The 25,281-nt window shown below is 33.6% G+C and overlaps 4 protein-coding genes across 5 annotated transcripts; 2 read left to right on the top strand and 2 right to left on the bottom strand.

Annotated features, from left to right (window-relative positions):
• Positions 1-73: 73 nt before the first annotated feature.
• On the bottom strand, positions 74-1,364 carry LOC129295477 (zinc finger A20 and AN1 domain-containing stress-associated protein 3-like). 2 transcript variants are annotated; one of them, XM_054933992.1, is made up of 2 exons: positions 1,086-1,364; positions 74-877 (listed from the first exon to the last, which is right to left on the bottom strand). In XM_054933992.1, the coding sequence occupies exon 2, from the start codon at positions 826-828 to the stop codon at positions 337-339; it is 492 nt and encodes a 163-aa protein (XP_054789967.1). In that variant the 5' UTR covers positions 829-877; positions 1,086-1,364; the 3' UTR covers positions 74-336. The 2 variants fall into 2 exon arrangements, with proteins under 2 accessions (XP_054789967.1, XP_054789966.1); XM_054933991.1 differs by lacking the exon at positions 1,086-1,364 and having other exon boundaries at positions 74-1,079.
• A 4,374-nt stretch (positions 1,365-5,738) lies between these two features.
• On the top strand, positions 5,739-9,227 carry LOC129295474 (protein SUPPRESSOR OF K(+) TRANSPORT GROWTH DEFECT 1). The gene is made up of 8 exons (XM_054933987.1): positions 5,739-6,531; positions 7,062-7,167; positions 7,504-7,702; positions 8,086-8,154; positions 8,238-8,312; positions 8,418-8,516; positions 8,616-8,771; positions 8,874-9,227. The coding sequence occupies exons 1-8, from the start codon at positions 6,063-6,065 to the stop codon at positions 8,997-8,999; spliced, it is 1,299 nt and encodes a 432-aa protein (XP_054789962.1). The 5' UTR covers positions 5,739-6,062; the 3' UTR covers positions 9,000-9,227.
• A 2,731-nt stretch (positions 9,228-11,958) lies between these two features.
• Positions 11,959-15,210, bottom strand: LOC129295475 (uncharacterized). Its single transcript, XM_054933988.1, has 5 exons — positions 14,828-15,210; positions 14,433-14,539; positions 13,363-13,864; positions 12,526-12,644; positions 11,959-12,301 (listed from the first exon to the last, which is right to left on the bottom strand). The coding sequence occupies exons 1-5, from the start codon at positions 15,113-15,115 to the stop codon at positions 12,103-12,105; spliced, it is 1,215 nt and encodes a 404-aa protein (XP_054789963.1). The 5' UTR covers positions 15,116-15,210; the 3' UTR covers positions 11,959-12,102.
• A 5,756-nt stretch (positions 15,211-20,966) lies between these two features.
• On the top strand, positions 20,967-24,943 carry LOC129295478 (protein SUPPRESSOR OF K(+) TRANSPORT GROWTH DEFECT 1-like). The gene is made up of 8 exons (XM_054933993.1): positions 20,967-21,731; positions 21,932-22,037; positions 22,469-22,667; positions 23,716-23,784; positions 23,867-23,941; positions 24,096-24,194; positions 24,279-24,434; positions 24,592-24,943. The coding sequence occupies exons 1-8, from the start codon at positions 21,263-21,265 to the stop codon at positions 24,715-24,717; spliced, it is 1,299 nt and encodes a 432-aa protein (XP_054789968.1). The 5' UTR covers positions 20,967-21,262; the 3' UTR covers positions 24,718-24,943.
• Positions 24,944-25,281: the final 338 nt, after the last annotated feature.

Here is a 25,281-nt window from a genome sequence, read left to right as displayed (position 1 = left end):
TTTTCTTGTATAATATTCCATCCCAAATATTTCTATTTTCTGGTGAAAACATCACTTACCAATGTGACGTTGCTTTCATTTTAAGTCCACGTGGCCACAACATTCAAATGAAAATGGAAGTAATTCCCAAACACAGACATTGATTGACGATCGAAAAGCTCACTAAATTCATTTACACGATGATGATGATAACGATGAGGATCACGAACCCACCCACGCTCACTGACCCTAACCCGTAACACGCAAACCGACCAGACGGACGGGAAACCAACCCGGGCGTTCGATCCGGATAACTTTCTCACGCACGCGACGTTACCGTAACACCCCTTCCACTTCTCAGATCTTCTCAAGCTTTTCGGACTTAACCACCGGATTCGCCTTCGCGATCTGCTCCCTACCCATACCCTTGAAGTCGAACTCACATCTGTGCTGTTCGGGGTACCGGTGGGACCCGCAGAACGTTGATCCGCACTTGCACTTGAATCCCGTGAGCCCCACGCGCCGCCTGCAAGTCACGCATCGGCTCGGCTGAGCCGGTGGCCGCGCCGAAGATCCACTCTTGACATCATCGACCGCGCGCGGGGGATCAAATGCCGCAGAGGACGAAGTTCCAGCGATCTGTTCCGGCAAAGAAGACGACTGCGAGGTCGTCGAAGACGGGGAAGCAAGGGATTGGTTGAGAACCAACTTGGCGGAGGAGGATTGTTGTTCGTTGAGCTGCAAATCTCGATAGCACTTGGAACATAGGTTTTGCGTGGCCGGGCTGCCAAAGAAGCCGCAGTTGTTAGCGCACAGGCTTGGAGCTTGGCATCGATGTTCTTCCGCCATTTTCTCGGACTGTCGTCTTCGCTGGAAAGAAAATGGAAGATCTCCCAACCTGCGAGGAGGAACCATGTAAAACGTCAATGAATAAAGTTTGAACCGGAAAGATCTACGCGAAGAACAAATAAGGGTTCCAAAAGAATCGAATCCTTTTTCCTCGTAGCCATGGGAAAGAAGATTAAGACGTAGGAAAGATCCGAGGAAAATGAATCTGTCAGCATGCGATGAAACTGACATTTTTTTTGGGGGGGGGGGGGGATTACCAGAGGAAGGAATTGGATTGAATCTCGAAAAGCGCCGGTGTAGAGAGAGGGAGGGGGGTCTATTAAAAGGGGAGGAGGAATCTAAGATTTTCCTTCTGGGGTGTTAGGGCAGAGGGAAAATCGAAGATGAAATTGGAGAAAGGAGTTAAAAGGGAATTGGAGCTTGCAAGGAAAACAAAAGGAGCAGAATCTCCGGTAATAGAAATCACGGAGAAGGCTCCCCTTAAGAAAAGCACCTCCCCACAATTACAGAGGCCGGCCCACTCTGCTTCCTGCGCGTTTAAGAAAATTCCATTCATTTCCCCTGCTTTAAAATTTACTAGTTGATCTCCCGTTCTTACAAGTTCTTTTAAATGTTAAACAATAGTAATTAATTAATACATATTAAGTAGTCATGGGAGTAAAACAATCAAATGATATAACTTATTGATCAATAAATAATATATAATATATAATAAGCTAGAGATAACGTGATAGATAAATTTTAAACACAAAAATAAAATGGAAGCATTTGCGAAATAAGGAAAGATAGATTTAAAAAAAAAGTATAGGACCTCATGGAATAGACGACTACCATCCACGAGTTAGACGGTAAAAAATCTCCTCATACACTGTGTTGAAAGTAACATTTGTGGATTTATGACCTGTATTAAGAATTAATATCTTTAATTGTTGCCTACTCGAAAATACACTATATAAAATTGTCTTTTATGAATGGTAGATAAAAGTTGAGAGTCAAATTATATACCCATTTGTATAAGATTAAAAAATAAACAATTTTTAGATTATTTAAAAATTTTATAAAGAGAAATTAATTTTGTAAGTACCTTATAAAAAATAGGCTATTTTGTGTTTGGTTACTGTTATAAAAAATTTATTATTAATTAGTTATTTTTAAAATTTTATGATATTCTTATTGATTTTAATTTTATAAAAATATTTATTATTTAATTATTTTAATTTTTTCTTCTATCGCATCTAATTATTTTCAAAAGCTATTTAAAGTAACTTCTTAAAGTAGTTGGAGATTTGATTTTTTTTTTTTCAAATTTTGATCACTTCTTAGGTTGAGTTTTCTAGTTTATCTCATTTTTTTAAGAGGATTAGATATTATGATTTGACTCTTAAATTAGATAATGTACACTATATGTTTGAATTCATGCTTCAATTGTTATTGTTGTGTACATACTAATAGGTCCAATCCTCGTGACAATGTTTGAACCAATTAGCTTCTATTTATGTCTTAAATTAAAGTTAATTGCTTAATTCTTGATTGATTTTGAGTGTTAGAACATGGTCAAGGCAAAATAAAGTCTAATTTTAGAGCCAAGTCATGGTTTGACATAATTTTCATAGGAATCTAATGGTAATTAAGTATTTTACTTAATGTCAAGTGAGTTACAAAAATCAAATGAATTGAACTTAGGATTTAGAACTGTTACTTGCTTGGTTAGTTCAATTTCATTCCATTTCATATTTTCCTATAAAATTAAAAAATTATAAACATTTTAAACCTTGAACTTTTCAAAACCAACATTGTTTTTAACTTGTAAAAATGATTTATAATCTTTGGTTACTTAAGCTTGCTCTTTAAGGATTTTGATGATTTGAGGTGTACTTAACTACATTATATGTTTTTGAGAAGTTTAATATAACTTGGGGTTTTTACACAGTAAAAAAATATAATATACTCTTCCTAAAAACTAATTATTCAAATAATAATAAAATTATTTCTAATCCATGCTCATATCACCACGTAAATATAAAGTAATTTAATGTTGTGATCCTTTCTTTATCTAATATTTTACATGATTGATCAGTATTATATATATATATATATATATATGAATTAATAGAAATACTTTTGTTTATCCCCTTTTTTCTTTATCTTGTTTTGGCATTTTTGCTACAAAATTGATGTCCTAGTTTAAAATATCAATTCTTTTTTTTAAATTATGATGATTTAAACTCTGATTATTAGATTACTACTCATAATACATTTAATTTATACCATCTAAATATTTTGATCTCTGTATTTGTTTTTTTTCCTTTTATATTCAAATTAAGATGATAATATAATATATACCTAACTTTTCATAAATATGTTTAATTTTTTTTTTACATAACTACACTTTTTTATTTACTAGTTTGGGTGGCACTATTTTGTGAACAAGATAATCTAAATAAGTTGTTATATGAATAAAGTAAAGTATAATAAAATATTTTATTCAGTCTTATCTTGATCACATTCAAATTATATTATATTACTACTTAAACATATAAGCATTGTATTTTTATTGTTTTTTGGCATAATTTAAGTTTGAATTAAATGAATGTAAAAGTGTCAAGTTGTTAGACTATAATTTCAAGCATGCTTGCTTTGAATGTCTTACTTAAAATTCAATTTTATTTGTTTACTTTTAAAAGAAAATATAAGCGAGTCAATTCACGAGTTAGCCTGGTGTCAATTTAAACTATACAAGGTAGGCTAAAATTACCTTGCATTTAATTAAACTCATTTTGGCTAACCCATGCAGCTACTTTTTTGACAGATTTATAGGTTGAGCTCGTTACCAGCTCTGCCGTGTATCTTTCTAATTAAAAAAAAAAAAAATAAAGCAAGAAAAACACGGACAAGGTAAGTTCTTGCACGTACTGGGTTTGTCACTTGACAAGCATAAATGATGATGAAACTCAAGATTCGGGCTTTTATCAAATTTGCTGAGATTGAATTCCATCCCTTGACTCTTTGACTTTTATAGAAGTTGAGCTTGCGATCGTTGGGGGCATGAGGTGTCTCCATTTCCCTCCTCTCCATTTCTTTAAAACTATGTCGTTTTGCTTGTTAAAAAAATACAGAAAAAATAGAAAACAACTGAAAAGAAGCTATCCTCATCTTATTTGATATTTCCCCTCCCATGCCTTGCACAGTTTAAAATATTTATTTTTCATGTTTATTTAAAAAGTATAAAGAATTTAATAATATGTTTATTATTAATTTAACAGTCTAAATTTAATATAGGCAATCCAAATTTAATATTAATTTTTTTATAATTTTTATAAATTAACCATCTAGATATATTCTGGACATTGCAGATTCAATATTAAAATTATAAAAAATTTTATTATTAAATTTGGACAACTCATATTAAATATGAATTTTTCATATTGATGATTACATTTAATAATTTTTTTATTTTTTATAAATTGACTATCCAAATATATTTGGACAATACAGGTTTAATATTAAAATTATAAATATTTTTAATATTAAATTTAAACTATCCATATTAAATCTGAACTGTCTAAATTGATGATTAAATTTAATAAAAAAATTATTTTTTTATACTAGTACTTATAAAATAAAAATAAAAACATTTGATCTGAACTGTATGTAGGGGAGGGTAGGAGAAGAGAAGCCGGGCTGATGAGGGTGCTTTCTTTTCTTTTTTTTTAACAAGTAAAATGACACAATTTTAAGGAAATGGAGAGAAGAAAAATAAAGACACCCCATGCCCGATCATTGGAGTGGCTTCCCAATTATAAAAAAAATTAATAAATTTGTTTATCCTTTAAACAGTTTAGATTTAATATAAATTATTCACATTTAATATTAAAAATTTATAAAATTTATAAAAAAAGTTAATATTAAACCTGCATTGTTTATAATATATTTGGATCATTAATTTATAAAAAAATTTAATATTAAATGTATATTATTCATGTTAAATTTGAACTGTCGAAATGAGTAAAGAGATTTATTAAAAAAATTTATCATTTATATATATTTTTATTTTAAAAATGTAAAATAAAAAAATAAAAAACATTAAATTTAGGTCATTTAAATTTAAACTAAACGGTTTAGATTATGCACCTCCACAGCAAAGGTGTGGAGGAAGCTTTTCTTAAAAGAAAGAAGCCAACTCTGGGATAATTTTGGCCTCCGAAAAGGCTAGACATTTGGCAACAAGAAGGATGTGGCTGCATTACTATTGCCTCTTGCAAGCGAGGAATTTGATTCATGAGTTCTGTACTTGCCTGTTTTGCTTTCTAGGATTTCGTGAATTTTTGTGTTCATTGTATCCACATACACCTGCTCACTAACACGTTCAGTAGATCGAATCCATGGCCCTTTTCGACTTCATGTTTTTAATTAGATTTCTGGGTTTATTGATCAATATATCCATAATATTTACAAGTTATCGATGAGCCTATTCAAATTATTTTTTTTTTCACGACATATATAAAAATTATCTATGTCTACTAAGATTCATGATAAAAATATATTATTCATAAATGAAATCGTGCAGAGAAAAAATAGTAAAGCTATGCCGCAACTATTTGTGAACATTTGGGGGGTGGGCTTGTGGCCATTTCTCAAATTTGGTGTGTACATGTATAATATTTTGATTATTTTCAAAACAATCTTAAAAAAAAACTTTACTTAAATTTATCTATTGTAATTTAAGAAAATCTAAATCTTTTAATTAGCTGATTTCGCTATACTCATAATCATATTTCAACGGCATCTCCTAATAAATTATAAATTATAAGTATAAATAATAAATAAAATATGTAAGCTGTTGCAATTTGGAAACAAACAAATAAAATGAACTTCCGCCACCCCCGAACGCAACGCATTACGCAAACGGCAGTAGGAAAATTCCTCACTCGGTAATTGGGTATTCGCAAGGTTCCCACGCACACAATCTTGCGGTGTCGCCCTGCCCAACGAAACGCGTCCTTTTGACTCACAACTTCTCCTTCATCCTTGCTTTCCCCCCCCCCCCCCTCCTCCCGATCCTTCTCAGTAATCCCAATAGAACCATTAATTTTTTCATGTTTCTGATATCGATCAGAATTTCTCCCCATCTATTCTCCGGGACGATTTGATTGGAGTCCTAGGGTTCTGGTTCGCCGGTTAACTTTTTATTCCTTCGGTTTTAATTCGTCTATGCTTTTTGTCGGAAGCAGAAGATGTATAGCAACTTTAAGGAGCAAGCAATAGAGTACGTGAAACAAGCTGTGCAGGAAGATAACGCTGGTAATTATGCAAAAGCGTTTCCTTTGTATATGAATGCTTTGGAGTACTTCAAGACCCATTTGAAGTACGAGAAAAATCCCAAGATCAAAGAAGCGATCACCCAAAAATTCACCGAGTATCTTCGGCGGGCTGAGGAGATTCGAGCTGTGCTTGATGATGGTGGGCCTGGTCCGGCGTCCAATGGGGATGCTGCGGTGGCTACGCGGCCTAAGACGAAGCCGAAAGATGGGGAAGGGGATGGGGAGGATCCAGAGCAGACAAAGCTCAGGGCTGGACTGAATTCAGCGATCATTCGGGAGAAACCCAATGTGAAGTGGAACGATGTTGCTGGATTGGAGAGCGCCAAGCAAGCTCTGCAGGAGGCGGTTATTTTACCCGTGAAGTTCCCGCAATTTTTCACCGGTTAGTTTGCGGAGTTGCTGATTATATTAGACCACTGATAATGCCAGTTGCAATGAATGCCAATCATGTTTGCCCACCTCCATATTACCCGCCAGTTAGAGAGCCATACTCTCTGTCTGTTCATCGTTTCTCTAATTGAGTAATAAACTTATGAGTTAGGTTTATGAATTCTATCCTCTGATCCTGCTAATGTTAATGAACAACTAAATGCATTTAATGTTCAGCATGGCTCATTATCCAAGCAGTTTGCCGAGTGATATTTAGACTCGCTAACGGCATTTTTTATTTTCAATAGACTTGCCAATAGCAATTTTAATGTGAGCTAAATCTGTTTAACTCTGTCTTTCTATGGCCGAGTAAACAAATCTGTTAACTAGAGTTTTGATTGAAACAAGGGACAAAACGTTATTTCATGGAAACTTTTTCCACTTTCAACTCTATACGTTGGTTTTAATGGTTTTCAACATGAGACCAAGCATGCATTGTCACATTATAATGCTTTATGTTCTTATCCTGGTACTTTTTTTCAGGTAAAAGACGACCCTGGAGAGCCTTCTTGTTGTATGGGCCGCCTGGAACTGGTAAATCATATTTGGCCAAGGCTGTTGCAACTGAAGCTGACTCCACATTTTTCAGGTAGTATTAATTTGATCTTGTACTATTTAAGTTTTGTGTGCATGACTAATTCTAATTTTATGACAGTCCATTTGATGATCTTACATCTTCTGGAATCAGTGTAGAATTCTTACTATGCTGGCATTCTAATAGTTCTGGCTTAAATTTACTTTGGTGGTTTCAGTTATAAATCTTTTAAAGGCTAATGTGAGAAGACTCCTAATTTCATAATGAATGATTTCATCATGTTGCTGCATATGGCATATGCCTTGATCAATGATGCATATTAGGTACCTTTATCAGATCTATAAATGGATGTGTTCTTGTGAACGTATTTTAACTCTTGATTCCTGCCAGTGTTTCTTCATCAGACCTGGTTTCTAAGTGGATGGGTGAAAGTGAAAAGCTAGTTTCAAACCTTTTTCAAATGGCTCGAGAAAGTGCTCCTTCCATCATATTTGTTGATGAAATAGATTCTTTATGTGGTCAGCGTGGGGAAGGTAATGAGAGTGAAGCTTCAAGGAGAATCAAAACCGAACTTTTAGTGCAGATGCAGGTAAGAGTTTTGGGTGGGGAGCTGTTGGTGCTTGATAAACATGATGGCCTTTTGTAAATTGTCTTTTAAATTGCATTATTGGGTATCAACATCGAGAATCTTTTTAGTTTTTGTGTATTTGTTTGGGTTGTGCAGAACTATGTTGGAATCCTGCAATAAAAATAAAATTGATTCTCAAGGCCAGATTTATTGACCTGATTGAGCCATAATGTCTTATCATTCATTTACAGAGGCAGGATTTCTAAGGGTTTCATCTGGTCATGTGAACATAAATTTTCACTTTTTTATGGCATTATGTTATCAAAGCTCAAGTTTTCAATATTTCTTTTTTCCTTTTATCTGAAGATCATGTAGAATTGGCTTTTATACCACTTACAATGCAGGGTGTAGGACACAATGATCAGAAAGTTCTTGTTCTTGCAGCAACAAATACACCATATGCTCTTGATCAGGTTATAAGAACATAAATTTGCTAACGTGATTTTATTTTAGAGACAATATGGTATTATTTCAACTAATCAGCTTGTAATTTCAGGCGATAAGGCGACGTTTTGATAAGCGAATATATATACCACTGCCAGATTTGAAGGCTCGCCAACATATGTTTAAGGCAAGGGCAATATAAATGATGACGCATATTATAGGGTAGGATTTATTGGGCTGTGGAATCTTGGAAATGATTTTACAATGTTTATGTTGTGGATAAATTGAACAGGTGCATTTGGGTGATACTCCTCATAATTTGAGTGAAAGTGATTTTGAACATTTGGCTCGTAGGACAGAGGGTTTTTCAGGATCAGATATATCTGTCTGTGTAAGTTTTATTTGTTGATGGCATTCCTGATTTTAATTAGTGTTTTTATTTAGATGAATTTCATTTTCAAGTGAAAGGTTTTCCCCTCTTCCTTAACAGGTTAAGGATGTTTTATTTGAGCCTGTTCGGAAAACTCAAGATGCCATGTTTTTCTTCAAAAATACCGAGGGTATGTGGATACCTTGTGGACCAAAGCAACAGGGTGCAGTACAGATCACGATGCAGGATCTTGCTGCAAAAGGACTGGCATCCAAGGTATGGATGATGCTATTAACTTTGATTGTAGAATTCTGCTGCGGTTTTGGGATATGATAATTGGTGAGAAGTGCTAAGTGTTCCGGTATGTGGTGATGGCAGATCCTTCCACCACCTATTAGGAGAACAGATTTTGACAAGGTGCTGGCGAGACAAAGGCCTACAGTGAGTAAAGCTGACCTTGAGGTTCATGAGAGATTCACTAAAGAGTTTGGAGAAGAAGGCTAATTCGATAGAATTTCTCTCAACGGATTTGTGTTTTACAAAATATTGTTACTTGTGATCCCTTGAATGGATCAATTGAAATGCGTCTTTCAAAAGTTTATTCTGGGGATGTGAACTCCCCTTTGTACGGAGATGAATTAATTAAGGTGAATGCTAATTTACTTTCCTCCTAACCCTGTACGTGAACGGGTCTGTAAGTTTCCAAAAATAATTTCACCCATCCGTTGTTTATAGGGGCCTCTTTTTTCAAGTAATAGGTTGTCAAGAACAAGGAAAAAAAAAGGATATTTCTCAAAAATAAGGGCCTGTTTTTATAAAATTTTTCCTGTGTTTTTTAAAAAAATTTAAGGACCTATTTGTTTAAACAATTTAAATTAGCTTTTCAATTCTCATGGATAGATGAAAGGGAAAATTAAAAAATTATAGAGATATACAAAAATATTAAAAAGTATAAAAACAATTAAATACCATTATTTTTAGGAGCTAAGGTTCGTGAAAAATATCAATCTCAAAATTCATGAATAATAATTTCGTTTTTATAATTACAACCAAACATAAAATCATTTCTCTTTTTTTTATTATAAAATATCTATACAATAAATCACTTTTTATAAAATATTTTAAATATCTAAATAATTTATTTTTTTAAGCTGAAACAAGGTTAAGATAGATGTTTAAATTTTATTCTATACATAGACTGGCGCGCGCGCATATTGTTCACGATTTTATAAATTTTATATAAGCATTTATATTTATAACACACGAGTTCTCAAATCTCCATGGTGGTTTCAGCAGCTTATTGATTCTTTCCAACAACCAGTTCCAGGGACGGCTTTTTTGTGTTGTTTGTTTGTTTGTTGGGGTCTTTACCCCGATGACATCAAAAAGAAACAAGGGGAAATTAGCAAGAAGGATCACGAGGGGGATCAAGGTCTTTCAAGTGAATTAACGTTGTAACCTTAAATCCTTATTTCACTTAATTCATATGAAGGACCTTGGTCCTTTTTCCCAAATTTTTTTATCTTACGGTCCTTACTAATTTTCCGAAGAAACAAATTTGTGCAATGCATGACAGCCTAGACCCGTCACTGACCTGATCAGTCCCACCAAAACGGTCAAGTATCCTGAGGCCGGTCTCCACTGCTTCATCGCATTGCTTATTGCACAAAACCTGGATAAACTATTATCCGTGGGCCATGTCACCCAAATGATTGTTTGCTTCATCGGAGCATTTTTCTGATGCTAGTAATGAATAGGGGTGTTCATAGGTTCGGTTTGGTTTGATTTTGGGTAAAAACCAAACCGAACCGAACCATTCGGTTTACTAATAATTGAGACCTGATCGGTTTTTATGAAGTTCGGTTTGGTTCAGTTTTTGGTTCGGTTTGGTTAAGGTCTTGATCAAGTTTTAATGCACTTATTTAATTTTTTTTCCGTTTCTCCATCTTCATAATGGTGCTGTGTACTAAAATTAAATTTAATTCTTTTTGACTCCTTTTTTTTATAAATAGAGGTATAAAAATATAATAAAATTTCAATGTGATAACAATAATTAATCATAAAAATTGATATAAGTTTTTAAGATTAAAATTATTTAATATTATGTATTTTCATTAAAATCCTTTCAAAATGTTTATTTATGTATCTATATTTTAATAAATAATGAAAAATTTATTATACAAAATTCAAAACAAAATGTTTCTTGTAGATAAATTGAATGCTAAGGCTTTTAGGTTGTAAATAATTAAATGATGATCATAGCATGATTATTATAATTAGTTAATATTATACATCTTCATTCAAGTATTTTAAAAATATTTATTTATTACTATAAAAAATTCAAAACAAAATGCTTCTTGTAGATAAATGATTATATATTTTACAAATAAATAAATAGAATTTTTTTAATCAAGTTTGGTTCGGTTTGGTTCGGTTTCTAGTACTCAAAACCGAACTTGAACCGAACCAATCGGTTTTTATATCATAAAAACCGAAGCAGACTTGATTGTTGTTCGGTTTTGATCGGTTTTTGTCGGTTTGGATTGGTTTGGATCGGTCCTTTCGGTTTGGATCGGTTTTGAACACCCTTAGTAATGAATTTAGGCCCCTTCAAGACTCGGAAGCTATAACTCGTGGCTGTTCTATAAGCCTATATTTTTACACCACACACTCACACATGGATGTTCAGGACTGATTCTAAAGCTGCTACACTTGCTGCCTGTGTTTGCACGAATGGCATGTATATCAAGGGAATATGATGTAAGATTTGCTCCTAGAAAAGTTAATTTTTTCAAATAAAAAAATGATTTGGTGGTCCTAAAGCATCTGCTACATCTGAACAGTGGTGCAATTATCAATGACTTACCATGGAGACCCACTTAACCAACGCAAGAGCAGCACAGTTGGAGAAATCATGGATGTTGGGGGAAGCTGTGCATACATTTGCTAATCCTACAGCATTTACTACATCTAAGGTCACGTTTACATACTAGAATATAATAAAATGAAATGTATTTAAAAAAATAAAGGTAAAAATAAGATGATTAAAAAGGTTAGATGAGCACATTATTCATGAGGTTGAGAGTTATGATTCATGAAATTTTTAGAGAATATAATGATTCTCATATTTTTAATATATATTAATGAGCTTTATCATGCTTATCATAGAAAGAAAGGTAATTTAGTTTATTTTTAGATTGATTTTTTCAATCCAATCTATTCAATTCCATTCTAGTAAGCAAACATGATCTAAGTCTTTTAAAACCAGAATACCAGCAGAAGAGATACCAGCAGCGGGATTATACAGTACGAGGCCACTGGCACCAAGCATGACAACAGTCTCTGTTGTCAACCATCATGCAATTATCCCAAGAAAATATTCTTAAGGTAAAATATCTTTTATATTCTTGAGATTTTGTACTAAATATTGAGAAGGATGCACTTTCTCCTTGTGATCTCAACGTTAATTCAAAAGAAAACACAAAATTTAAGGACAGATATTTATATCTTGATTATCAGGTTCTCACAACTTTATAGTCTTTATAATTCAGATTCAGCTTCAAATGATTGAGTCATTCAAAGAAGCAAAGGTAAACCTGAAATGAAGCTATGCAACACCTATTATGTAGGCATTCCAAGCGTCTTGTTGTGGGAAACTTGTTGCCTCTTCGTACCTTACGTCCCCCCCCACCCCAAGTCCCTCTGTTTTTGTAAACTCAGTGGTATCTGGCATTTTTCGAAGCCAAAAGTGAACAGACTGGAATCCAGCCTCTTCTAAGCAGTCCCTGATCTCAGGCAATGTCCACCTGCCAAACGCGGCTTCCTTGATGTCAGAAAACTACCAGGAATATGATATACTGACAGAAATTCGATTGAAGTTTGGGCTATTTAGCTGAATTTGATGTATGGACAGAGATAAAAATGAAGTTTTAGATGTTGAACTGAGTTTGCACCTCAAAGTGTTGGAAAGTTTTTTGTTTTTTATTTTTTAAGTAAAGAAAATACAGACATACAATAAATATAAACTTACAGCCTCCAGCTGTAGGAAAATGCATGGCGAAGCTTTTTCTGTTGCTTCTTGAGATGAAAATGGAGGCTAATCCTTGTTTTCCTCTCAATAATATCGAAATCAGCTTGCTCCCATACATACTGCAGATTTTGATCACAAAGTCCACATTAAAAGAACATCATGCTAGTGAGCGTTACATACAATCCCCTATTAGCTATCCTATAGACCTATTTGATAGCAAAAGATGAACAATTGCTTGCTCCAACTACATATATGATGCCAATCATTTGGAAAAAGATAATAACCCTAATTCATGCTGAAATTTCCCTCTCAAATATGCCTAAGAACACAGTGGTAGTAGTAGTGCCTTTGGACCTACTTAAATAGGTTGATTCTCCCACATTAATAGCTAGCTTTTAGAGTAGGGTTCCCCATCCCACTTAGGTATCCATCAATTGATATCATAGCTAGGTTGTGGGTGGTTCCAAAGAGGGCTATTTATGGAAGGTTCTGACTGGCAGGAGGTTGAGTTAAGCGGCATGGAGTGCAACTGTTAGGACATCGGCTTTCCAAGGGGAGCCAATTGATAGAGACTTGGTAATATGTGATACTAAGTCTCACATTGAGTAGCATGGGATGCTCAATGGGGTATTTAAGTGGGTTAATTCTCCCATCTCAACAACGAATTTTTGGAATAAGATTTCCCATCTTGTACCCATCAAGTTCACTGTTTACAAAGCATCTAGATATTCATTAACACCCAATCATCCCTCAAAGCCAATTGTTTCATGCACATTACAGCTAGCCTATTCTATCTAATGCCGTTAATGTTACAAATTTATAGCAAGAACAGAATACCGTAAAATTTGGAAATCGCCTTTGAAGCCTAAGCTTATGCTCTGAAGATGCACCCCCGTATAAATCCATCACAAAGATTCCACCTTTAGTTGACAAGACAGAGTGAGCCTGCCTAAAATATGAAACCAGATCTGCTCGTTTATGGAGGCAACAGCAACTGTAGTTAAAAGCGCACACAATATCTCTTGCAGGCAGTGAAACGTTTCTTTTAATAAACTCATCTTGACCAGCAGAACCAGCTTGACTTTTAGCTTCCAGAATACCAGTCTCCAGAATCTTTCTATCATCTGCTAGTGTAATGTTCCTCGTCAACTCCTGAGGACTGCTTATGATGAGTTTTGACTGAAGAGGTTGTAAGACATTCCCATGAAACAGGGAAATTCTAGAAAACCCATCTGGTCCAACTTTTGGCATGTTGTTCTCAATGCACCATTGAAGTGCCTCAAGATCCAAATCCAATCCTACCACAGTCCTTCTTGGATCACTACGGAGCCACTCTGCACTGTCAGAAGATAGAAGATTAGGGTCAGGTAACTTGAGGTTTGCATGAAATACCAGAATATCACCAATAAATGGGGCAAACAATTTTTTTTTTTTTTTAAAAGAGTAGGCCCTTGGAATCCAATTTTATACAGTTTAATTTATTGTGTATTGAGCAATACAAAGCAATTAAAGAACTAAGAATCAAGGGAATATCATCGAGATTACGCTAAGACATCCTTGAATTAACCAGCACTTTTGCAGTCAAAGATCATGAAATGGTAAACGGTGTATAAGCAACGTCCAGCACACATTGATTTATTATTTTTAACAGCCAAAAATGGGCTCCTCATGACCCATATAATTCCCACATTAAATTAATGAACAAGGCCCTTCTTCAATTGTGTATGTGTGCGGCGGAAAACAACCTATCAAAATAATATTTTTAAGAACAACTCCTACCTATCGAAGAATATATCTATATCAACCTCAAGTTACAAATAAAGAAGCTTTTAAATGGGAAATTAATCAATTAAAATAGGAGTCATTGCAAACCAATTGTAAGAGAATAAGAGACACAATGTACCTACCTAAGAAGTGCAGTGCCACAGAAATCTTCTTGAAGATGCAGGGGCATCCTTCCACCAACGTACGTGAGAAAGAACTTTTGCATATAACTAATGTCTCCTTTGGGAGACTGCATTAACACATGGTTCAATAAATGACAACATCAATCCTCTTTTAGAAATAAAGGAGAAACCAAAAAACAAATCTAACTGGTTATTAGGAAACTCACACCGAACATGTAAATTCTATCTATAATGTCAATAAACAAGCAGCCCAGTTAGAACCACAAGTTGGTCGGTAACACATGGTTCCCATCAATGGACATAAAATTGCAATCCAAACCAAAGGGTATTCAGTCTTTTCCCCAAATTTTCTCAGCAACCAAACAGTGAAATGACAAAAAGATGTTAACTCAAACCTGTACAGATTGTTGGTAAAGAAGAAACTTGGAAGGTATGTCATTTGATGAGGTTTCGTCATTTACAACTTCTTTTTCACCACTGTTGTCATCGTCATGACCTCCTCCTCCTCCTCCTTCAAGCTCCTTTTCTTCATCAGGGATAGAAACCCTGGGAGGAGAGGAAGGGGAAGAGTAGGGTTGGGTGAGCTGATAAATGGAGTTATCATCTTCTTCGTCTTGGCAATAGTTAAAGACACCACGATGATGATTTCTTTGATGTTTCTGCTTCTTCTCTCTCTTTCCCATTCTTCGGTTCTGTTTGCACTTCCGCCGACACAGGAACAACCTGCAACACCAGACCTTTCCACGACCGCGGCGAGCACCAGAAGAGGAAAGCAGGGTCAACGCCGAATTTTGCACCTTTTATCAATTTGTTTTTTATTTATTTATTTATTTGGTATTCAAGTATATTTTTATTTTTAATATTAAAAATCCTTTTGTTAAGGGGTAAAAGATGAACCTACTTTCTTTTCTGAATTTTTTTTTTAATCAAATAGTGGCAAGCAAGCTGAAGCTTTAAAAATATTCGCAGATTACATTAGTTACTGCTACGTGGCTGGACAACTCTGCAAGCCCGGGAACTTCAGAAAGTAATTTGGTGTTGGTGTGATGGTATCCTCAGAGTGAACTTGAAAGTTTAAAATGTCGATAAAAAATTTATTTATATCTATATAAAGTACAATTTGGAGATGGCAAAGTTGGAAGGACGGGTAAGCTTCTTTTTTTTTTTGGTGAAAAACATAATTTTAATCTTTATAATTTTATTAAGTTTTACTTTTAGTTTTTTTTCAATGCTTTCAACCTCTATAGTTTTAAAAAGATTGAGTGATATTTGTTTTTTAGATTCTTATAGTTTTCATTTTTTCAATGGTTTTCGTTTCTATGAAAATTGAAAACACTGAAGAAAATAGAGACTAGGAACAAAATTCGATGAAATTATAAAAATTAAAGATTATGTTTTCCTTTTTTTTTTCATTTTCTAAATAACAAGGCAAGTTTATAAACTTGAGGATGATTACAAAATAGGGCTGCAGAAAGGTTGGCAACCCGATTTATCCCTAATATAAATATCCTTACAAATCTCATAAACTTTAAAGCCAAAACCAAAGAATCATCCCTAACATGAGCATCTTCTGCTAAAATATTAGTACATAAGGTTACCTTATGTGGAGAATATGTCATAGCAAAAGAGGACTTATTAGCCAAAGCCATTTGGACCTGAAAAATCTCACCCATAAAAGGGTGGTTTGGTGAAATACCCCTAACAATTAGATTGTTTACTTCCCATGAACCAGAGCAAGTTCAAACTCTGTTAAAATTGAGCAAAGTATACACTCAAATACCTTTGCTTATTACTAGAATCTTAACAATAATGACTGAAACTTTATCCAACTTAACTCTAAAAATAGCTATCAAATTATCGAAAGAATCTTATATTACACCTCTACAAGTAGCTTGGGAGTTTTGTAAGATTGAAGCATCCACGTCCATTTGTCTTCTAAATCTACTAAGCTTACGAGGCATGAACTCCTTGATAAAGGCAAAAATTTTTTCCTCTAAAGGATGTTGTTGATATATGAAAATATTATTTTAGGCACAAGGATGATAGTTGTCAAAAAATCATCTATATTAGCCTATCTACAAATCCAGCACATAAGGGAGAAATTTTTTATCCACTGATTGTTGCACCTCCCTGTTGATCCTACTTTGTGTTTAGCATTCTAAGAAATACACTCATGTAACTTGCAAGAAAAGAGACAGTTATAACATAAAGGGTTAAGATAGCCTCTCATGTTTCTCTCGTTATTTAACAATCTTTAAGTACATGAAGAGTAGTTTTATCACTCTTACACTTAAAGGAATAAGCCGCACTTGACTCAATACTTCTTTGGGCTTTAAGATAGTTAGATGGAATTCTCTTATGGACAACTTGCTAGAAAAAATACTTTAATTTATCTAGGATAAACTGCTTCCATAGCCGATTTCCACAAGCCTTTAAAACGTTGGTCACCTTTAGTATGAAGAAATTTGTAAGCAAAACTAACAAAAAATCTCCTATCACTAGAGAGTTTCCACCAAAAGGTGTTTTCTTCATTCTAGGTAGGTGTTGCCATTTTACAAAGTTTTTCCACAATCTCTCATGGCAGGACTCTAGCTAGTCAATGTGCATCCTAGTTTCCCTTAAGAAGAATGAAATCACCCACTTTATCTTGTGAGTTAAAATGACCTCCTTCAGCTTTAGCAAACAGAATGAGTGGCTAATTAGTAAGAGAAGGCAATACAACCATTATTAACTTTCCCATTGACTTTTTAAAGGAAAAGGTCCCCTAGTTTAATGACATTGTTCCATATATGAGAATTCCTTCTTTTCTTGATCACTATCTTGCTTGCGCTTCTTTTTCAGTCGAAATATTCCAACAAATTTTGAAGATGATAGCCTTGTTCTTATTGTGAAAATCCTCGATGCCAATACCCCCTTCATTCTTGCCTCTCCTTTTCTTGTCCTAAGCTATCAAGTGCATTTTTTTCCTATCACTAAGATTATTCTAAAGAAATGATCTAGTATATCTTCCAACTTCATCCAACACACCTTTAGGGATCAACATCAACTACATTATGTAACTAGGAAGGGCCAATAGAACAAACTTTATAAGGACACTACTCCCTACCTTATTGAGTGCTTAGCTTTCCATAAAGGGCCCTTTCCCAACCTTTTTGCAATAAGGGTGAGAAATTGCTTTTGGTGATTTGCATGTGAAGGAAAAGCGCCCTTAGTTGTTTACCTATATCCGAAGTATGGCCAACCTCTAAAATTTGACCCTAGAAGACAAGATGCAATAACCCTTGGTCTAACTCGAGAAGACAAGTTATAGTAACATAATAGCGTATGTGTCTATATACAGTATAAAAGAATGCTCCTATAACACATAAGCCTTCCAATTTTATTTAATTGTGTACATATTTTAAGAAAACAAAATGCATTTCTTATTTTATAGGAAAAATAATACTTCTATAGTACACTTTTATAGTTTACGGTACTTTTTATTTGCTTCATTTAAAATATCAATCTTTTTAAAAAATATTTAGAAGGACTATGAAATGACGTAAGTAGTATTAATTTTATTAGGATGACCTTAATACTATTAGACCTAACAAAGGAAAAACATGTTAAAAAAATTATAAAATTGATTCTAGTGTATATATATATATATAATTGTTCACTTTAAAATGGAATAACATCTTAAAATATCAAAAGAATATAAAAGTAATAGACCTCAGTAAAATTTATTGTCTTTGCCAACTCATGATCTTTTTTGACATTTTTTTAAAATAAAAAGCTAACACTGAGTAAACAAGAACATTGACATCTCATGATATAATGAATCAATATTCAAATTTTCATTAAAAATGTGTATTCATGTTTGGTGCGAATAGAATTGCTTTCAATTAAATACAACAAGAGAATGTTTGAATAATATCCAAACTGAGATTTGAGGTCCAAACCTCAATTAGGATCTTAAAAACTCATTCTACATTAAGGGATCATGTTTGGATAAATAAAGAAAGGAAGAGTCGCATCTTGGGTTTTTATAGGAGAAAAATTGCTCTTAAAACCCAATACAAATTGAAATATCTCTGCAAACTCTTAATGCAAATATTTGCATGAAAAGGCACAATTGCCTCTTATTTGAATAAAGAACATTGTGTGTGCTTGGAACCATAAAGTAACGATAGTTTCTCTTGATTATCAACCACAAAGCATTATTTGCTAAAATCCTAAAGCATGAAGCCATTTTCAGTTATCTCTCGACCTCGTAGAAATCTTGAAGCACAAAGCCATTTTCTCCATCACTGAGGGATGGGTTTCACGAAAAGAAGTAGTCATTTTCAATCACTTTGCATTTGCCCATTTATTTCCCAATTTGTATCTACGCACACATTTCCAACTTCTCCCTCATTTTCAAGTGTTTCTTTTTTAAGACAAGAACAAATCAAACTTGGTTCAATTGATGGGTTTCAGTGTTATGGTACAGCTTTGAGTTTTGTTGGCTTTGCTTCGTTTTTGCAAAACTGTTAATCTATATGGTGATATTTTTGGATTTCTTATTGGGCTTTAACTTTTTACATACTTTAGAAGCCAAGTCTGGGTGATTTAATTTAAGAATCCTTATGCGAAATACCGCAAGTTGCCATTGGACAAGGAGGATGGCTTTTACATCTCGCTAAGCAATAGTATTCGCTGGAACCTTAGCTTTTGATCTTTTGATAGTTGAAGATTAGATTATGTATTGTGCAAATATGAAAACTGTCTTGTTAATATCAGATATTCAATTGTGAATTTGGGATTCTTGTTAATTTACTTGTAAAAGTGGCACTAAAGATAATAGTATTATGAATTCACAATTGGATATCCGATATTAACAAGAAAGTGTTCACATTTTCACAAACACATAATCTAATTTTTGACTATCAGAAGATCAAAAGCTGAAGTTTCAGTGAATGCTACTGCATAGTGAGATGCGAAAGCGATCCTCGTTATCCAATGGAAACTTGTGTTGATTTCACACAAGGATTCTTAAATCAATCCACCTACATTAGCTATTCATTTTCCTTATAAGAATTACTTATATGTCAAACTTTAGTTGTTTGCATTTATAGTAGTGTTATGCTATTAATGAAAATTGTAAATTTCATTTATGTTAGTTGCTATAAAATATTGATACTTTAAATTACTTCATGTATCTGTATCGACATCGTGTCCAATATCATGCTTACCGATATTTCTTTGATATATATCCATACAGTATTGAAATGCTATTTTTAAATTTTAATTTTTTTATTTTTGATACTTATCCGATACTTTTAAATTGCAAGTTGGTGCTTTAAAGCCAATATTTCAAGATATTTTTAAAAAATTAAATTTTATTAAATATTGAGATATTAATATTTTTATTCAAAAATATATGATTTACTTTTAAAATCAAAAATTAGATTTTTCTTAAAAATAAGTTTTACATACAATAAAAAAATAAAAAATATACTTTTTTAGTTACATAAACGCATGAATATATTCTTTGGATATTTAAATCTCGGAACTATTAGCAAAGATAAGATGATAGTCAATTACATATAGATAGAATAAAAGTATAAATAATGATTATATTTTGCTTGATATTATCTTACAGGACTATATATATATATATATATATGCTATTTTAGATATTTTTTAGATTAAAATTATATTTTTAATTTTTTTATTATTTTTTATAAATATAGACATGCAAATATAAAAAATATATTGTATCCTATATTTTTAAAAGTAAAAATATCAAAATATCAGATACATGTCATATTCAATACATGTATTGGTATTCGAGCATTATAGGTTAGTTGTTTATTTTCTATATATTAATTATTAATTTTTGTAAAAGAGTTATTTATACATCTAGCTTTATTATAAATAATAAAATTATTTTAATCAACTCTTTAATTTTATTTTAATTTTTTACATGTGCAATAAAATTTTAAAATTTTAAAAATTTGAGTGAAACTAAGTCTGACCAAAAAATCCTCACTGAAATTTTCCTTTTACTTTTGACACTCTTTTGACGTAGCCACTTACCGACTTCTCGTATTAAAGCTGTTTTTATAGTTTTGTTTTTATTTAATTATTTTACATGTTTGATTTAATGTGATAATTTTTTGGTTCAAATGTATTTCCATTTTTTTTTGGCTTCTTTCACTGTTTTTTAAAGTTTAATATTTTGGTTCTAAAAAGTCTAATTAGTTAAAAAAAATATAACAAAATTTATATGTGTTTTGTCATTATACATCTAAACTAAAATCAAATTATTTAAATATATTTTGATTTGTCCAATTAAATTTTAAAAAACATTTGAAACATAAATTATGTTATTGTCATAAACTCTTATCTCAATTTCAATTGCAAATCTCATTCATTTTAACCTTAATTGCAGATTTTTTAATTCCAGCACGTCCTGAAACACTGACAAACCATGAAATTACTGTAAGAACCGAAAACAAAACGTGATTACAGGGATTTAGAGTTGTATTTTCACTATTTCGTATCACTCTATAAAACATCCAAAAGCGCCGCATCAGCCATCCCTAGAAGGAAATTCACTGCCTGCGAAGGTTCTTGTCGACCCCGGGCAACTTCGTCGAAGCGCGTCCGTCAGGACAACCTTAGATCATTTGATCATATCCTTCTCATCGATCGGAAGATTTCACAGGGTTTTCGGCTGCCGATCGGAATTTTTCTTGATTACATTTTTTAAACGAGTTTATTGCAGCCCTAGGGTTTTCGTCAATCTTGTTATTTTCCTCTAGTTCTGGTTTTGTTTCGTCTATGCTCTTGGTCAGAGGCAGAAGATGTACAGCAACTTTAAGGAGCAAGCGATAGAATACGTTAAACAAGCTGTGCAGGAAGACAATGCTGGGAATTATGTAAAAGCGTTTCCTCTGTATATGAATGCTTTAGAGTACTTCAAGACTCATTTGAAGTATGAGAAAAACCCCAAGATTAAAGAAGCGATTACTCAGAAATTCACCGAGTATTTGCGACGGGCCGAGGAGATCCGGGCTGTTCTTGACGACGGAGGGCCTGGTCCGGCGTCCAATGGGGACGCTGCAGTAGCTACGCGGCCCAAGACAAAGCCGAAGGATGGGGAAGGTGATGGGGAGGATCCAGAGCAGTCCAAGCTCAGGGCTGGGCTGAATTCAGCGATCATTCGGGAGAAACCTAATGTGAAGTGGAATGACGTTGCTGGGTTGGAGAGTGCGAAGCAAGCGTTGCAGGAGGCGGTTATCTTGCCCGTCAAGTTCCCGCAATTCTTCACCGGTTGGTTTTTGTGTAGCTGAATGTATTAGATCTTTGCTAATGCCAGTTGCACTGAAATGTTAGTTTATGACAATATTAATTACGAGTTAGAGAACAACACTATTAGCTACCATCACCAAAACACTGCATCTGATCATTATTCGCCCTTAATTAGGCAGTTAATGGTTTATAAACTCCTTTTAAATTATGGTCTCTTTCAGGTAAAAGACGGCCTTGGAGAGCATTTCTGTTGTATGGCCCACCTGGTACAGGGAAATCATATTTGGCTAAGGCTGTTGCAACTGAAGCTGACTCTACATTTTTCAGGTAATATTTATCTGATAAACTGTATTATACTATTTATTTCTGTACTCAGCTGTCGATGTTTACTTGAGTTTTTGTTTCTTGATTCTATTTTATGGGCTATACTTCTTGATGGTTTGTGGAATGGAATCCTTCAGTTGATCCACAAAAAAAAACAATGTTTATAGCAACATATGTTTATGAATGATGCTAAGTTTCTTTCTTATCAGTATATTTGTCCATCATCTTGTTATCTCTTTGTTCTTCCATATTATTCCTCGGTTAACAGAACTGCTTGTTATACTTAATATTTTAAACTATGAGTCTGTTTTGCACATGTAACTTTTTGTCTGTCTGTCTGCCCCCCTTCTTGTGTAATTTTCTTCTGGTTACAAGTGTAGGTCGGTAAGTGGATTTGTTCTTGTCAGAGTTGTTAACGCTTGATTTTTCACCAGTATTTCTTCATCAGACTTGGTTTCAAAGTGGATGGGTGAAAGTGAAAAGCTGGTATCAAACCTTTTCCAAATGGCCCGTGAAAGCGCCCCTTCCATCATATTTATTGATGAAATAGATTCTCTATGTGGTCAGCGTGGTGAAGGCAATGAGAGTGAAGCTTCTAGACGAATCAAAACTGAACTTCTAGTGCAGATGCAGGTAATTAGTTTATTATTGTGAACTTTTGATAAGCATAATATTTATATATAAATGTTCCAACTACCAGTTTACATCACTGTAGTTTTTGTTGTTATGTGTGGATGAATTTAATTATTTCCATTGAACACTTATGGAAGTGGTTGAATGAGACTTCTACTTCTTATTTAACAATATTTCTAAAAGCTTAGTTGTTGATGGAATACATAGGTGTCGTGCAATTCATTTAGCTAACTCCAGTTAATGTGATAAAGCTTGTTGTTGTTGTATTTAAATCCTGTGTATTTTTTCTTGTTTGAAGTTCTGTTTTTTTAATACTTATTTCCAGGTTTTTCATTGTGTAAATTAAGTTGGATGCTGGTCTTTAGTAATCCAGAAAGTCCAGTCGCTTGTTCAATTTTATCCTCTCATCATTTTTCATGCCCAAAGTTCTTAATTTTTATCTCTTGCTGTATGCCCTGAAGCTGAATATTATCATCTCATTAATAATATTTTATGTGTTTTCATTTTCTCTATTTTTCTTTCTTTTTATAACCCAAAAGTGCGTGTAGTTGACATTATACTGTGGTATAGTCTTCATTTTATCATAATTTCTACAATCAACAAGTCATGATGAAAATTCATGATTTTGTTTTCAAGGTTGAGTTGAGATGGCTAAACCTAAAATCACCAGAATCTTGGTTGGAATTGCTAGATTCGTTTAATTTCACTGGGATTTTGTTAGGTTATGATTTACGTTACCTGAAAAATACACTATAAGTTAATTTTAGTTGAGTTATTTCTTATTTGATGTGATTTAAGATTAAAAAAAGGACTTCCATTTTGCAATTTTCTATACATGTTTGGGCAGCCGTAATTCTCATTATTTACTATTTAGTGGTATCTTGTCCAATTTTCTTTTCTGAATATAAATTTTTTCACATGACTGTTGTCTCTGAATTAGACTCGCTAAGGCTTTCAATCTTCAAGGCAACTGTTTTCTTTCTTTTTCCTTTTTCTTGTTAATTTCAAGCCTATAGTGGAATGGCTTTTTATCCACTTTAAGTTGTAGGGTGTAGGAAACAATGATCAGAAAGTTCTTGTACTTGCAGCAACAAATACGCCTTACGCTTTGGATCAGGTGAGAAGAAAATAAATCTATTTACATGATCTCATGTTGGGTCAATGAGACATTGGTTTGACTGATCAAACTATACTCTCAGGCAATAAGACGGCGTTTTGATAAGCGTATATACATTCCACTACCAGATTTAAAGGCTCGTCAACACATGTTCAAGGCAAGGGGGTTGAATTATTGCATTGTATTGTATTTCACATAAATAATTGTTTTTGTTGGGAGTTGAATTATTGGGCAGGACGCAGGAATTATCAAATGAGTTTAGTATTTTTTTCCCCCATTGTTGTGTGATATATGTATCATATATGGAACAGGTGCATTTAGGAGATACTCCTCATAACTTGAGTGAAAGTGATTTTGAAAACTTGGCTCGCAGGACAGAGGGGTTTTCAGGTTCAGATATTTCCGTCTGTGTAAGTGTGACTTGTATGTGAAATACATGGTTTTTGTTGTCATTTTTATTGGATGAATTTCAATTTTTAGTTTCCCCTTGTCAGGTCAAGGACGTTTTATTTGAGCCTGTTCGTAAAACCCAAGATGCCATGTTTTTCTTTGAGAATCCCGAGGGTATGTGGATCCCTTGTGGACCAAAGCAAGAGGGTGCGGTACAAGTCACAATGCAGGAGCTTGCCGCAAAAGGACTCGCTTCCAAGGTATGCAAGGGGTTATTGATTATGAAAGAATAGCATTTCTTTTATCTTTTCAGGAAATGATGATTAAAGATGCACTGTAGTTATATTTTGTATGAATGTGTTATATCCATCTAATTGAAGATGGAAAGTTCTTACTACTTAAAAAAAATATTGGCAGATCCTTCCACCACCTATTACGAGAACAGATTTTGACAAAGTGCTTTCTAGACAAAGGCCTACTGTAAGCAAAGCTGACCTTGAAGTTCATGAGAGGTTCACGAAAGAGTTTGGAGAGGAGGGTTGATTCAGGCGGAATTTTATTCAAATACCCGCTCTGGTTAGTGCTGTGATTTATAATTTCCTTGGCACTTGGATCAAGTGCATTGCATGTTTGATATTTAGGTTTGGGGAATTTTGAAATTTGCTTTTGTACGGAGACTAGTCTAACGTGGAACTCATTTTGTTTCTTGGAATTGTGTATAAGAACAGGATTTGAAATTTTCTGAAAAATTATTTGTAAGTGATGCAAATTGCTTTTGTTGGGTAAGAATAATATGTCGTCAGAGTGCTGCTTGCAACATTCTGTATGGACAAAAATTCCAGGAACTAATTCAACTTGAAACGGTGCAATTTGGTTATGAATCTTTAGTTTTGTGCCCGAAATTGTGATACAACAACAACAACAACAACAAGCCTTTATCTCACTAGGTGGGGTCGGCTATATGGATTGCAAGACGCCATTGTGCTCTATCATTTATTAAGCTTTTAGGAATATTATTAATTAAGAGATCACGTTCAACAACTTCCAAGAGTGTTCTCTTAGGTTTTCCTCTACCTCTCTTAATCGGACTCAAAGCTATATGTTCCA

Source organism: Prosopis cineraria, unplaced genomic scaffold (assembly GCF_029017545.1).
Source record: "Prosopis cineraria cultivar Desert tree isolate PC_DT_omini unplaced genomic scaffold, ASM2901754v1 PC123, whole genome shotgun sequence".
NCBI lineage: Eukaryota > Viridiplantae > Streptophyta > Magnoliopsida > Fabales > Fabaceae > Prosopis > Prosopis cineraria.
The sequence above is the reverse complement of the archived record's forward strand: the minus strand, read 5'-3'. Positions and strand labels throughout refer to the sequence as shown.

Excerpts from the sequence above, each read along its gene's own strand:
- LOC129295474 (XM_054933987.1), top strand. The coding sequence starts at position 6,063 with ATGTATAGCAACTTTAAGGAGCAAGCAATAGAGTACGTGAAACAAGCT. Across the intron at positions 6,532-7,061 it reads GTTCCCGCAATTTTTCACCG|GTAAAAGACGACCCTGGAGA; the intron begins GTTAGTTTGCGG and ends ACTTTTTTTCAG. Across the intron at positions 7,703-8,085 it reads AACTTTTAGTGCAGATGCAG|GGTGTAGGACACAATGATCA; the intron begins GTAAGAGTTTTG and ends CTTACAATGCAG.
- LOC129295477 (XM_054933991.1), bottom strand. The coding sequence starts at position 1,059 with ATGTCAGTTTCATCGCATGCTGACAGATTCATTTTCCTCGGATCTTTC.
- LOC129295478 (XM_054933993.1), top strand. The coding sequence starts at position 21,263 with ATGTACAGCAACTTTAAGGAGCAAGCGATAGAATACGTTAAACAAGCT. Across the intron at positions 21,732-21,931 it reads GTTCCCGCAATTCTTCACCG|GTAAAAGACGGCCTTGGAGA; the intron begins GTTGGTTTTTGT and ends GGTCTCTTTCAG. Across the intron at positions 24,195-24,278 it reads GTTCAGATATTTCCGTCTGT|GTCAAGGACGTTTTATTTGA; the intron begins GTAAGTGTGACT and ends TCCCCTTGTCAG.
- LOC129295475 (XM_054933988.1), bottom strand. The coding sequence starts at position 15,115 with ATGGGAAAGAGAGAGAAGAAGCAGAAACATCAAAGAAATCATCATCGT. Across the intron at positions 14,540-14,827 it reads TTTACCAACAATCTGTACAG|TCTCCCAAAGGAGACATTAG; the intron begins GTTTGAGTTAAC and ends GTGTTAATGCAG. Across the intron at positions 12,302-12,525 it reads TTTTCCTACAGCTGGAGGCT|GTGGACATTGCCTGAGATCA; the intron begins GTAAGTTTATAT and ends CGCGTTTGGCAG.